Raw genomic sequence first — 12,817 nt, 5'->3', positions numbered from 1 at the left:
CCCCCCCATCCCTGCGTCTCCATCCTCTCCCTCTATCTCTCCCTCCCTCTGAGTGTCTCCATCCTTATCTACCTCACATCAACCCCCCCCCCTCCAGACCCCGTCCATCAGCTTCTACTGCACTCCATCAAACCCATCCACCCACCCAGCGTCCCTCACACTAGCAGAACCCACCCAACCCCACCATATATAAAACTCACTTTATACTATATATAACTTTATAGTAATAGACGACAAAGGGGCTGTGTGTACTCTGGAGGTTGGGATTGAGTTGATGTGGTTTGGATTAGTCTGGATTTAAATTGGGGTTGGGTTTGGTTGAATTGGGGTTGGGTTGATGTGGTGTGGGTTGAATTGGTTTGGATGTTTTTTGACCGAGTTGAGTTGGGTCATTGTTGGTTTTGGTTTGTGTTTAATTTTGCTTTGAGTTGGGGTTGGGTTGGTTTTAATTTGGTTTTCTTTTGCTTTTGTTTTGGATTTGAGTTTAATTTGGTTGATTTGGTTTTTGGGTTTGATTTCGTTTGCGCTTGAGTTGGGGTTGTTTTTGGTTTGACTGGGTTGAGTTGGTTTGGATTTAAGTTGGTCTTGGTTTGGTTGGTTTTTGATTGGGATGAGTTGGTTTGAGGTCAGTTTTGGTTTGTGTTTGATCAGGAGTGGTTGAGTTGAGGTTGGTTTGGGTTTAACTGAGTTGAGTTGAATTTGGGGTTTGATTTGTTTGAGGTGGGTCAGAGTTGTTTGTGGTTTGGTTTGGTCTTGATTGAATTGAGGTTGGTTTTGTTTTGGTTTTAATGGGGTTGGATTGGGTTGATGTGGTGTGGTTTTGATTGGTTTGGGATTAAGTTGGGTTTGCATTGGGATGGATTGGGTTTTAGGTTGATGTAGTGTGGGTTAGATTGGTATGGGTTTGACTGGTTTGAGTTGGATTGGGTTTAAGTTGGAGTTGGGCTGGATTTAGGTTGGGTTGGGTTGATTTGGTGTGGCTTGGATTTAAGTTGGTCTTGGTTTGGTGTTTTTTTGACTGGGTTGAGTTGTGTAAAGTTGATGTGGTGTGGTTTGGATTAGTTTGGGTTTGAGTTAGGGTTCATTTTGGTTTGATTTTGGTTTGTGTTTGATTGGCTTGAGTTGGGTTAAGGTAGATTTTGGTTTGATTGGGTTGAGTTAGGTTGAGTTGAGTTTGGGTTGTTTTTGGTTTGGGTTTGACTGGGTTGGGGATATACATGTCAAATCAAATGAAATCAAACCAAATTCAACTTACACATTTATATATCTACTAGAAATAACTAAATACTACCAAATTATCTACTCAGTGTTCCTCATTCCAGCAGAACCCATATGATCTAATTAAGTAAAATCCTGTTTTATGGTTATGACTGAAGGACCTGCAGTGCTCAGGCTTTGGGTGGGGTTGGGTTGAAGATTAGGGTGTAGAGCTAAAAGAAAGGCCTGCAGGCTACAGTGGGCCCAGTGGGACATTTCACCAGACAGTTCCCCCAACCCCCACCACCGAGAGACAGGGCTGATTAGTTTGGTAACTGTGGAGATTAGGCTGCAGATCTGCTTAGACGAGGACTATTGTAGGTATGCAGCAGCTCCCATACAGCAATTTAAACTCGTCAACTCATTTACATTCACACTTAAAACATTTAGCAGACGTACTTATACAGAGAAACTCACACAGTGCTTCAATTTTACTTTAAAAATATCCTTACTTAGTTTATTTAGACTAGAATCAAAAGATTATCATCAGCTTAGACCCTGATAAATACAAAAATCAGTATGAATATCTACTGTAGAAAAAAAGTGCAGATTTAACTATTACTCCATTACTAACCATAACCCTAGTTAAAATTCAATTAATAAAAGATAAGAACTGATAAAATGTCTAACAAATCAGCTCTAATCATATTTAAAAGTATGTTAAAGTTCATGATACAGGGGTTATGATTTAATATATCTCAATATATTGTGACACTTTAAAAAAAAGTATAAAAAAAAGTATATATTGTGATTGTTTAAACCAAATTCATGAAGAAAAAAATTGGTCATAGTATAAAAACATATTATAAAATCTAAAACAAGAGTAAAATAAAGGTTTATTTTTTATCCAATCAGAACAGTGGGATTTATTGACACTGTGCATAAATGACTAAATGATTGTTACATGTAAACTAATCAATACGGTGTAAAAAAATCAATACTGTATTTCTGACAGTCGGTACAATATACTAAATTGTGATGTGATACAATATATCCATCTTTTTTTTTTTACACACTTACCTCCATTCAGCACACACTGGATTAAATATGCTCTTAAATTCATTAAACTGGATCAAAGGAAATACACTCTTAAATGATCTATAAATAATTATTACAAAGTGTTCTAAAATATATACAAATATATATACAACATATTTTTAATAGAGCTGAACTGCTGATAAGGCGCAGTTTAATCTAATATATTATCTTGATAATATACTGCTATGAACAAACGCTGTCTCTGCTGCTGCTCCATGCTGTTTACACACTGAACACTGTATGTGCTGCGTTCACTGTGCACATCTGCACATCTATTGAAAACACTGTGTTTAAAAGTGCAGAGGCAAATTTTCAGTGCTTTCAGTTAAAACAGAAACGGAGGAGCTACTCACGTCTGAAACAATATTAGAAGAAACTGATGAATAAGGAGGAAAGTGCAGCATCAAAATCTTCTAGAGACTTCGCAGTGTCGTATGCTGGCACAGCAACACTTCTTCACTTCCTGTTAGAACAAAACAGAGCAGTATGTTAAGATACATAAGAAATTAAATTAGGATTATATAAATCTTAAAGTGAAAGTTTGCTTGTTTGTAAAAAGCTGTTTCTAGGTAATGGAAAATGTAAGCATGTCTTGTCAAGAATATATCTATACATAACCACTCCTATACAGTTCTCTTTAAAGAAAACTGTATAAAATGTACAAAATGTGCTTTAAAATAAAAGTGAAGTTTAACATTTGTCTATGTCTGTAATAATATGTTTAATAATGTGATTAAATCTTAAGAAATGTAACCTAAGTTATTGTTACCAAGACAAAAGGCAAGTTTGATATTTAGCTAGTTATTTAAGTTAAGTTAAGTTATTTCATTTGATATTGACTCATATTTACATTGATTTTCTCCTGCATTTATTATTTCGTTTTTAAACAGTTATGTTGTGCTGCATCTTTGTATCTATTATATCTATTAAATGTAATATTTACTGTATGTTTTGTTTGTTTGCAGTTCATATGCTGCACTTTAGGTTTGTGGCAGATTTTTGTTGCTATCTTACTTTTACTTGTGTTACATTTTGTATTGTGTTACATTATTATTATTTTAAACAAAATCAGGATGTTGGTAAGTTACTTTTAGCCAAATGTTTATTTTAAATGCTTTAAATGCAAGAATATCGTTATCATAAAAAAAAATCCACAGAAACATTGTGATATTATATTAGCACCATATCGTCTACCTATAACTGTCAATACTTTAGGAATATGTAATGTTATCATAAAACAATTTTTCACAAAAAAAAAAGAAAATGTATTACGATACATTGTCTCAGCTGTGGTTGCAAATATGTGAGATTTTCATTTCTCATTTTCACATTATATGTTGATTACACTAATTAACGCAAGCAGAAGGCAATTTTCCTACTGAAAAAATACTATTTTTCCTAGATCTTCAAAACTTTAAAACTTCATATTCTTTAAAACGGGTCAATTTGTCCCAGAACATAACAGTAGGGTTAATAATGTATAGTTTATATTGTAAATTTCTACATTATTCTTTATTAAAACTCACTTTTTCTGCATTAATTCTGTGTTTTAGCACAATACCCCACAATCTCCCTCCTCAGCGGTGTTATGTTTCAAACTCTCTTTGCATGTTACTGACCGCCGACCAATCAGGAGCGAGTGTGACTCCTCCGTCTCCAGCGGCGCTTTTGATTGGCGGAGAAGTTTCAGACGGGGCGTGACTTGGCGGCACATCCCCCCTCCTCGCTTCTGATTGGTGGGTTTTCTGCATTCCTGCGCTGGTAAAGACTCGGGTCTGGGAGAGCGGCTATAGCGGGGCACAGTGATGCTGGAGGCGGCCAGAGGAGAGAGTTAGCCCGGCTTCAGGACGCGGAGGAACCGGGCCATGGGAGCGGGAGCGAGGCGGATCAGTAGCCGGAGGAGGGATTGAGCTGGACGGCGAGAGCAGAGGAGCTGAGCGGCCTGTGCTGCTGCTACTGTTGGATCTATAGTGGAGTTTTGGAGTTTGAGGATAGTGATGAAGATGAAGATGAGGATGATGAAGGGGTTTGGGCTGCTGCTGTGGATTCAGCTGGAGCTTCTGCTGTGGGTCAGAGAGAGTTACACAGCTGACCAGTGCAGCTGGAGGGGCAGGTAAGATTATACACACACACACACACACACACACACACACACACTCATCAATCAGGATACTAATTAGTGTATTAACTGCAGCTGTTTTTAATTTAGTACTGGGGTGTGAACGGAGGAAGATGCAGTGATTCTTAAACAATCAATTAAATTGTATTTAAATATAACTTTACTACCTTTACTAATATTTCTAAACTTTAAAGTCTGTTTGCAAGTCCTGAAAAATTTAAACTTAATACGTAGGTAAAGTTGGTAAATGTAGGTTTAGCTAAAATTCTGTTCAGTTTTAGGTCTGTTAGGCCTTTTTTTAAGAACATTTCATGTTTTAATGTTTTTATTTGGTCCAGTTGAAAGTTTGCAGTATCCGTTTTTAATGATATTAGTCTGTTAGATCCTGGTTTCAGAACATCGCTGTTTAATATTTTCTAGTTGATCCGAGTTTTAAATGTCTGTTTGGTCCAGTTTAAATAAAATTTGGTCTAGTTTGCCTTAAATTAGGTCCAATTTATTGTCTGTTTGGTCCACTTAAATTAGATCATATTTAATGTCTGGTCTGGTTTAAATGCATTTAAGTCTAAAACTAAAAAGTTTGCAAGATACATTTTTCATTACATTAGGTTCAATTTAAATTTTGATTGGTTCAATTTAAAAGCTTTAAAATCTGGAAGGTCCAGTTAAAAGGACTTTAAATATATATCAGGTCTAGTTTGAAGTCTCAATATTTTCTAGTTGGTCCAGGTTAAAGTCTGTTTGGTCCAGTTTAAAAGTTGGCAAGGTCCAGCTGAAATGAAATTAGGTCCAGTTTTAAGTCTGTTAGATCTAGTTTAAAGGTTTAAAATCTGGTAGGTCCAGTTAAAAGGTCATTTAATGTCTATCAGGTCCAGTTTGAAGTAATTTTAGGACTATAATAAAAAACTCAGTAGAGTCCAGTTTGAGGTCCATGAGCTGCAACGTGTATAAAATATTTTAGAACAGTAAAACTGCAGCAGAGCGATAGAGAGATGAAACAGAGCCGCCAGGGGGCGCTACACTTTATTCACTAAACATCAAAGATTAGAGATACAGACAGAGAGAGACAGATACAGAGAGAGAGAGAGAGCGCAGCTGTATTCATTTATTTATTCTCTCTTCTTTTGATGTTCAGTTTCGTCCACATCAGACTGACCACATTCTCCAACCACTGATGTGTGTGTGTGTGTGTGTGTGTGTGTGTGTGTGTGTGTGTGTGTGTGTGTGTGTGTGTGTGTGTGTACAGAAAGGTCACTGGGTTATGAGAGTAGGGCTGGGCAATATGGTAAAAATATTGTATCACAATATATTAAGATTTAATGATGCACAATATTGATATTAAACACAGTGATTTTCACTCAAATTGTCCCGTCTGATATAATATAACAAATTATTCAAAATCTGACATAAACAAAAAACTATAATCATGATATTCATGAAAGCAGTCTTTTTTTTCTATTTACTGTGTGTTTTGTTTGTTTGTTTGCAGTTTATTTTCTGTTGTGGCATATCTTTTTTGCATTTACTTTTGTTGCATTATTTAATTTTTTTGTAAGATACTTTTAGCCAAACGTTTATGGATTTATTTTTAAGTTTCTACTGAATGTATGAAACTCAACATTTTGTTGCATTAGTGTATTCTTCAAATAAATTGTATATATTTTTATTTATTTAAATTTTTTGGCATATTGCCAAAAATAACATTATCGCAAAAATACCGAGAAAAATTTTGATATTATTTTAGCACCATATCATCCACCTGTAATCTTTAATACTTTAAGAAAATGCATCATGATACAATAATATCGTCGTATAACAAAACACTTTCTCTTCTCTTTCCCTCTCTCTCTGCATCTCTCTCTCTGTCTCTCTCTCTCTGTGTACAGTGGGTTATCTCAGCTGCAGGGCAGTGTTGAGCAGGTATTCCTGCGCTGTGCTGAAGGCTCGGTGGAGTGGTTGTACCCGTCCGGAGCGCTCCGCCTCTCCCTGTCGCCCCGCCCCTCCTGGGCGGGGCTTGGGCCAGGTGTGTCCAGCAGCAGCACCCCAGCATCCATCTGCGTGAAGGCGGAGCCTCAGTGGAGCGGGGCGCAGCTCTACCTGGAGCGAGACGGGGTGCTGGAGCTGCTGGTGGGAGACGTCTCAGGCCACACCCACACGCGCTGCTTCAGCTTCACACCTGGAGAGAGACCCGCCCTCTTCCTGCAGGCCACGCCCCACCAGGACATCAGCCGGCGAATCGCGGCCTTTCGCTATGAGCTGAGGGGGGAACGGAGGGAGCGGCTGAGCGACAATTCCGTACACACGGATCCCATCAGCACGGAAGGTGAGTGAGGATATCCTGATCTCATTCGTTGGCTGTCTTTACTTTAGTCGCACTCTAATTGATTGGCTAATTACTTTTCACCTGATCTCTGATTGGCTCTCCATTTACATTTTGGTTGGCTATCCACTTTTCTCTCATCCTTTGATTGGTTATCCACTCTGTAAATGCCCTTTTATTGGCTTAAATTAAATTCTGATTGGCTATCCCCTCTCCAGTTGCACTCTGATTGGCTGTCCAATTTTCACCTGGACTCTGATTGGCGATTGGCTTAAATTAAATTCTGTCTACTCTTATTGGTTATTCACTTTCTGTTCATCCTTTGATTAGCTTTCCACTCTGTGGTTGACTGTAATTGGCTAATCTAAACTTCACTACACCCTTGATTGGCTGTAGTTGCGCTAAAAGTTGGCTAAAGTTAAATTCTGATTGGGTGTGGGGATTTTCACCCGGACACCGATTGGCTCCGATTTGCTCTTTAGTTACAATCTCATTAGTTCACTAAACTTCAATTAGACTCTGATGGCTATCCACAACTACAGAAGAAGTCATAGTGCCCCCTACACTTCCTGTAGTGTATTACAGTCTGTCAGAATGAGCGTGTGCATCTTAAGAACATTTATAGAGCATTATACACCATTTTTATTTTAAAATACACTTTGTTCACCTGTTCTCCTAAAGTTTCTGCATTCTAAGAACTAATAAATTATTATTATTATTTTTTACCTTTACCAATCAAGCTTTACAACCCTAGAACATAATTCCACCTGTTTAGTGGGGAATATGGCTGCGGTCGTATAGCAGGGTTATCAGGGTTATAGTGGGAGAAATGTAACACAGCTGGGATGATGATGTAAGTAGGGGTGAGAAGTTGCTGCTGTGGGAAGTTCTCAGACTCTCAGACAAACACCAGCACTCCATAATGAGACTCCACAGAGAGAGAGAGAGAGAAAGAGATGAGGGGGAGGGGCGAGAGAGAGAGAGAGAAAAGAAAGGGGGAGGGAGGATCAATTGAATTAGGTTAAAATCTCAAATGAGAATTTAAGCTTTGGATAGACAATAGCAGACATTGGTCATGTTTCTCTCTCTCTCTTTCTCTTTCTGTCTCACCCAGTTTTAATAGGCCTAGACTGGACTTTTTGCATAAATAAATAAATATTAGGGATGCACTGAATCTCCTGCAACCAAAACTTTTTCCACAAAAAAGACAATAAAAGCACTTTCATTGTTTGATCCATGAAAAGAAAATACTATTACTATTACGATTTCTTTACAATGTACTCGTTATATACCTTTTAGTTACACTCTCTTTGGTTATATACTGTTTAGACACACTTTCTTCGGTTATGTACTCTTTAGTTACACTTTTTTTAGTTATATACCCTTGGTTACACTCATTTGGTTATGTATATTTTAGTTACACTATCTTTGAAACTTTGATTATATACCCTTTAGTTACAATCTCATAGGCTATATACTGTTTAGATACACTTTCTTTGGTTATATACTCATTAGTTGCACTCTCTTCGGTTATATACAGTTTAGTTGCACTCTTTTTGGTTATTTACTGTTTAGATACACTCTCTTTTTGTTATATACCCTTTAGTTACAATCTCAAAGATTATATACCCTTAGTTACACCCTCTTTGATTATAAACTCTTAAGTTACACTCTAATAATGTATTGATTTATACTGAATAATTTATGCACGAACTATTCTTTAAAAAGCAAAACAAACATATTTAGACTGATTTAATTAATGCTAAAATGCAATGACTAAAAAGCAGAGAAAATAATCAAATCCTGCAACAAAAAATGTTTAATTTGGTGCATATTTAATAAATATAGCCTTATCTCTATTTAAACTCATTTTGTGTGTGTGTGTGTGAGAGCGTGTACGTAAACACACTCTCACTCAGCAGAGTTTAAACTCCAGCCAGGTCGAGTCGAGTTACTGTCTGTAATTAATTTTCGTGTGACGTTTGTTCGCTCTGAGAGCTTTCTGTAAAGGTTTAAATCCCCACAGCTCTCAGAACCTAGTTTGAGAGAGTGTGTGTGTGTGTGTGTGATATTCGGTGGGAAACTGGGGAATCAGCCAGGCAGAGAGAGAGAGAGAGAGAGAGAGAGGGAGCACAAAAGCTCAGTATGTGTGTGTGGGGTGGGGGGTGGTGTGAGGGTATGTGGGGGTGGATGTGGGGGTATGTCCTTTCAGTGTGCAGGCATGAGCAAGCCGTAACCAGGGGCGACCGGAGGCTCCGGTCAGCTGAGAGTCGGCGCTTTTGTCCGAGAGAAAGTGGAGGAGGTGCTTTAAAGATCCTCCACAAGCAGCAGAACTCAGCTCTCACCTCTCAGCCCTGTTAAAGATCATTTAAAACCCAGTCCAGCAGAAACAAATCACATTCACACACCCTCCTCCTAATAACCAATCAGAGCCGCGGGATTTAGCATATTTATATAATTACTGCTGTAAAACATTTTACAAACAGCAAAAATAAACTGCATTTACCACACGCAGAAACAGATACAGATCCTCACACTGCAGACTGTGCTCACGCTATGATCATGAACTGGAGGCAGAGTGAGGCAGAGCGTAGAGTAAAGCAAAGTGAGGTAGAGTAAATAGAGGGAAGTAAAGTGAGGCAGAGTGTAGAGCAAAGTAAATAATGGTAGTAGAGTAGAGTAAGGCAAAGTAAGTGAAGTGAGGCAGAGTGTAGAGTGAAGTAAATTGATGTAAAGTGAATTAAAGTGAGGTAGAGTGTAAAGGAAATTAAGGTTCAGTAAAGCAAAGTAAGAAAGAGTAAAGCAAGGCAGAGTACAGAGTGTAGTAAAGTGAATAGAGGTAGAGTAAAGTAGAGTAAGACAAATTAAAAGCGAAGTAATGTAGAGTGAAGTAAATTGAGGTAGAGTAAATAAAGTAAAGTAGAGTAAGACAAAGTAAGAAAAGTGAGGCAGAGTGTAGACTGAAGTAAATTAAAGTGAGGTAGAGTGTAAAGTAAATTGAGGTAAAGCAAGGCAAAGTGTAGAGTAAAGTAAAAAGAGTGAAGCTAGTGAGGTAAAGTGACTTAAGAAGAAGTAGAGTGTAGAGTAAAGTAAATTAAAGCAGAGTAAATAGAGTAAAGCAAAGTGAATTGAAGTGATATGGAGTGTAGAGTAAAGTAAACTGAGGTAGAGTAAAGTAGAATAAGACGGTGCAAAGCAAAGTAGTGTAGAAGGAAGTAAATGGAGGTAAATAGAGGAAAGTGAAGCAAAGTGAATTAAAGGAAGGTAAAGTATAGAGTAAGTTAGAGTGAGGCAAAATGAGTCAGAGAGTGTGACAGAGTGAGGCAAAGTAAAGTTAAGAGAGGTAAAGTAGGGTAGAAGTCCACTGTAAACATACACACAAAATTAGTGTGTGAAGTTTGGTGTGTGCAGATTTACACTGCGTTTACAACGCTATACTGAAACTGGTGTAAATTGGTTTATATTATATTTTAGCAGCATTTTCTCCATTAGATTAACTGCAATTGGGGGAGGGGCTTTAAAAGGAGTGTCCAGCAGTGTCAGGTGTGTGTGTGTGTGTGTGTGTGTAGATTATACTGCTTAGAGAGGAAGTGAAGGAAGTAACGTTAGAGCCTCACACCTGTGTCTCACACGTCCTTTCAACAGGTGACAACAGTCATCACACCTATCAGGACACACACACACACACACACACAGTCTGAGCTCTGAAAGCAGTGTGTGATCTAATTTCTGTTACTTCCTGTTCTCACCAGACTCACTGCAGGAACACACACACACACACTGTTCAAAGAGATGGTATATTTACCATCATTGTGTGGAAACCTTGTATCTCCATTGTATTTTGTCTGTTCTGTGGTAGTGGTTGTTTATATTGTTGCTCCCATATGAGCTAAAATATAATATATTTTATTGAAATTTAGATGGGAAATTTAGAAGGTTTTTCTCCTCATGTCAATTGATGTCAATGTACATAACTAAAGAGTCAGATGGATGTTTGCGGTTATTGAATATGAATGGGTTTAGGTGAACATGAGGGTTCAATATCATGCTCAGAATTAAAACTATAAAAAAATAGTGATTCTGAAATAAAAACGACTAACTCTTTTTATTTTTTCTCTCTCTGTCTTTTTCTTGTAGGAGCCTGTAGGCCATGTAATGATACTGAAATGCTGATGGCAGTGTGTACCAGTGACTTCGGTGAGTAACACACACACACACACACGCTCGTACACACACACCGCAGAATCAGAGCTGTTTAGACGTCAGTGTTTACAGAACAGCACAGATTCACCACACAAGCTTTGTCTGGAAAGTTGGAATTTGGAGGGAAAGTTCTATATATAAAACACACACACACTCTCTCTCTCACACACACACACACTCAGATTTATACATGTGCCATCAACGCCACAGTGCCCCACCCACGCTGCCTAATATATGCTGGATTCAGGTTAAAGTTCAGACAGCAGCTCTAAAGTAGTTGTGATGGAGCGCTGTGACCATACCCCCCCTCCAGAGCTCTAATACAGCCGTGGTCAGACTGAGGGGCGTCTCCATGGTAACTGAGGGTCGGGGGTGGATTATATTACTGAAGTCAAAACCCTAGAAACCCCCAGATCCTAACAGGTTTAGCTAACACACACACACACACACACACACACACACACACACACACACACACACACACACACACACACACACACACACACACACACACACACACATACTCAAACACACTTTTACAACTTTTCAAAACCTTTTGTGCTTCTGTAGCCCTTGGTAGATTATGTTATGCATGATTACATTTAAATGTAATCACTCAAATGTAATCAATTACAAGCAAAGGAAATTACAATTATATGCAATTTGATTTATGGCAAAAAACAGACTGAATTCAAACCATAAATACGTGGTCTTAAAGTCTATTAGATTATAAGGGACTAAAACTTTACAATCTGCACTTTAAATAATAATGATAAATAATGAAAATACTATTCTTAATTATTTAAAAAATCAAAATGATTAATAAAAAACAATGTCTAATTAAATAGCAGACCCTGTGTACACACCTCTGTTAAAAAAAACAAAGTGTGTAAGACTGGTGGAGGAGAACATGATGACAAGATGCATGAAAAAAAAAATGTGATTTAAAAAAACAGGTTTATTCCACCAAATATTTTTATTTGTAATTTGGGAGAAATGTTGTCTGTAGTTTATAGAATAAAACAACAATGTTCATTTTACTCAAACATAAACCTATAAATAGCAAAATCAGAGAAACTCATTCAGAAACTGAAGTGATCTCTTCATTTTTTCAGAGCTGTATGTTTGTATTTTATTATTTTTCTCTTTTTCTAATCTTCTATCTCTTTATTCTGTTTGTTTGTGTGTTTAGTTGTGCGTGGGAATATCCGTGCGGTGGAGACGGACTCGGACCTGCGGGCGGCGGTGATTAAAGTGAGCGCTACGCGAGTGTACCGCCAGAAATTCGCCCTGTTCTCCAGCACCGGCCGGCTGACCCACTCCGGAGAGATCCGTACCCTGCTGAGCTGCGGCGTCCGCACCGGCTCCGGCAGCTTCCTGTTCACCGGACACGTGCACTTCGGAGAGGCGTGGCTCGGCTGCGCCCCGCGGTACAAAGACTTCCTGAGGGTTTACGAACACGCCAAGCAAAAACTACAGATACCCTGCACCCTCGACACTCACTGACAAACACAGAGAGAGACATTTATCATGGAATCCTCTGGAAGCAGCGTTGATGCTTGACGAGTTAAGAAGAGGACGAAAATATAGTACTTAAAACTCCATGCATCGCTAATTCTCTCAGAAAGAGAGAGAAAAGAGGAGGAACTGAATGTGACTCTTTAAGCCTCCTATATCTGAACGGAGAGAGACTAAAAATACTCTAATCTGAAGGTCGAATTATCATTTCAACAACACATTTCAAAAGTTTGTAGTATTTGCCTTCATAATGAACAAATGCACAAATTCTGGCTGCTGCGCCTGCGCAGGTCTCCTTACCTAGAGGGGATTTTGCTTGTTGAAAGGCTGGACTTTATCTGTAAACCTTTAAAAACACCTCT

General features: G+C 38.3%; 1 protein-coding gene across 1 annotated transcript; it reads left to right on the top strand.

Moving 5' to 3' along the window:
• The first annotated feature begins 4,088 nt into the window (after positions 1-4,088).
• Positions 4,089-12,515, top strand: metrn (meteorin, glial cell differentiation regulator). Its single transcript, XM_007241636.4, has 4 exons — positions 4,089-4,408; positions 6,301-6,737; positions 10,872-10,931; positions 12,130-12,515. Exons 1-4 carry the CDS (start codon positions 4,293-4,295, stop codon positions 12,441-12,443), a joined length of 927 nt encoding a protein of 308 aa, XP_007241698.1. The 5' UTR covers positions 4,089-4,292; the 3' UTR covers positions 12,444-12,515.
• Positions 12,516-12,817: the final 302 nt, after the last annotated feature.

This window comes from Astyanax mexicanus, chromosome 6, assembly GCF_023375975.1.
Source record: "Astyanax mexicanus isolate ESR-SI-001 chromosome 6, AstMex3_surface, whole genome shotgun sequence".
Lineage (NCBI taxonomy): Eukaryota > Metazoa > Chordata > Actinopteri > Characiformes > Acestrorhamphidae > Astyanax > Astyanax mexicanus.
Note: the sequence above shows the minus strand (reverse complement) of the source record. Positions and strands in the feature narration are given on the sequence as shown.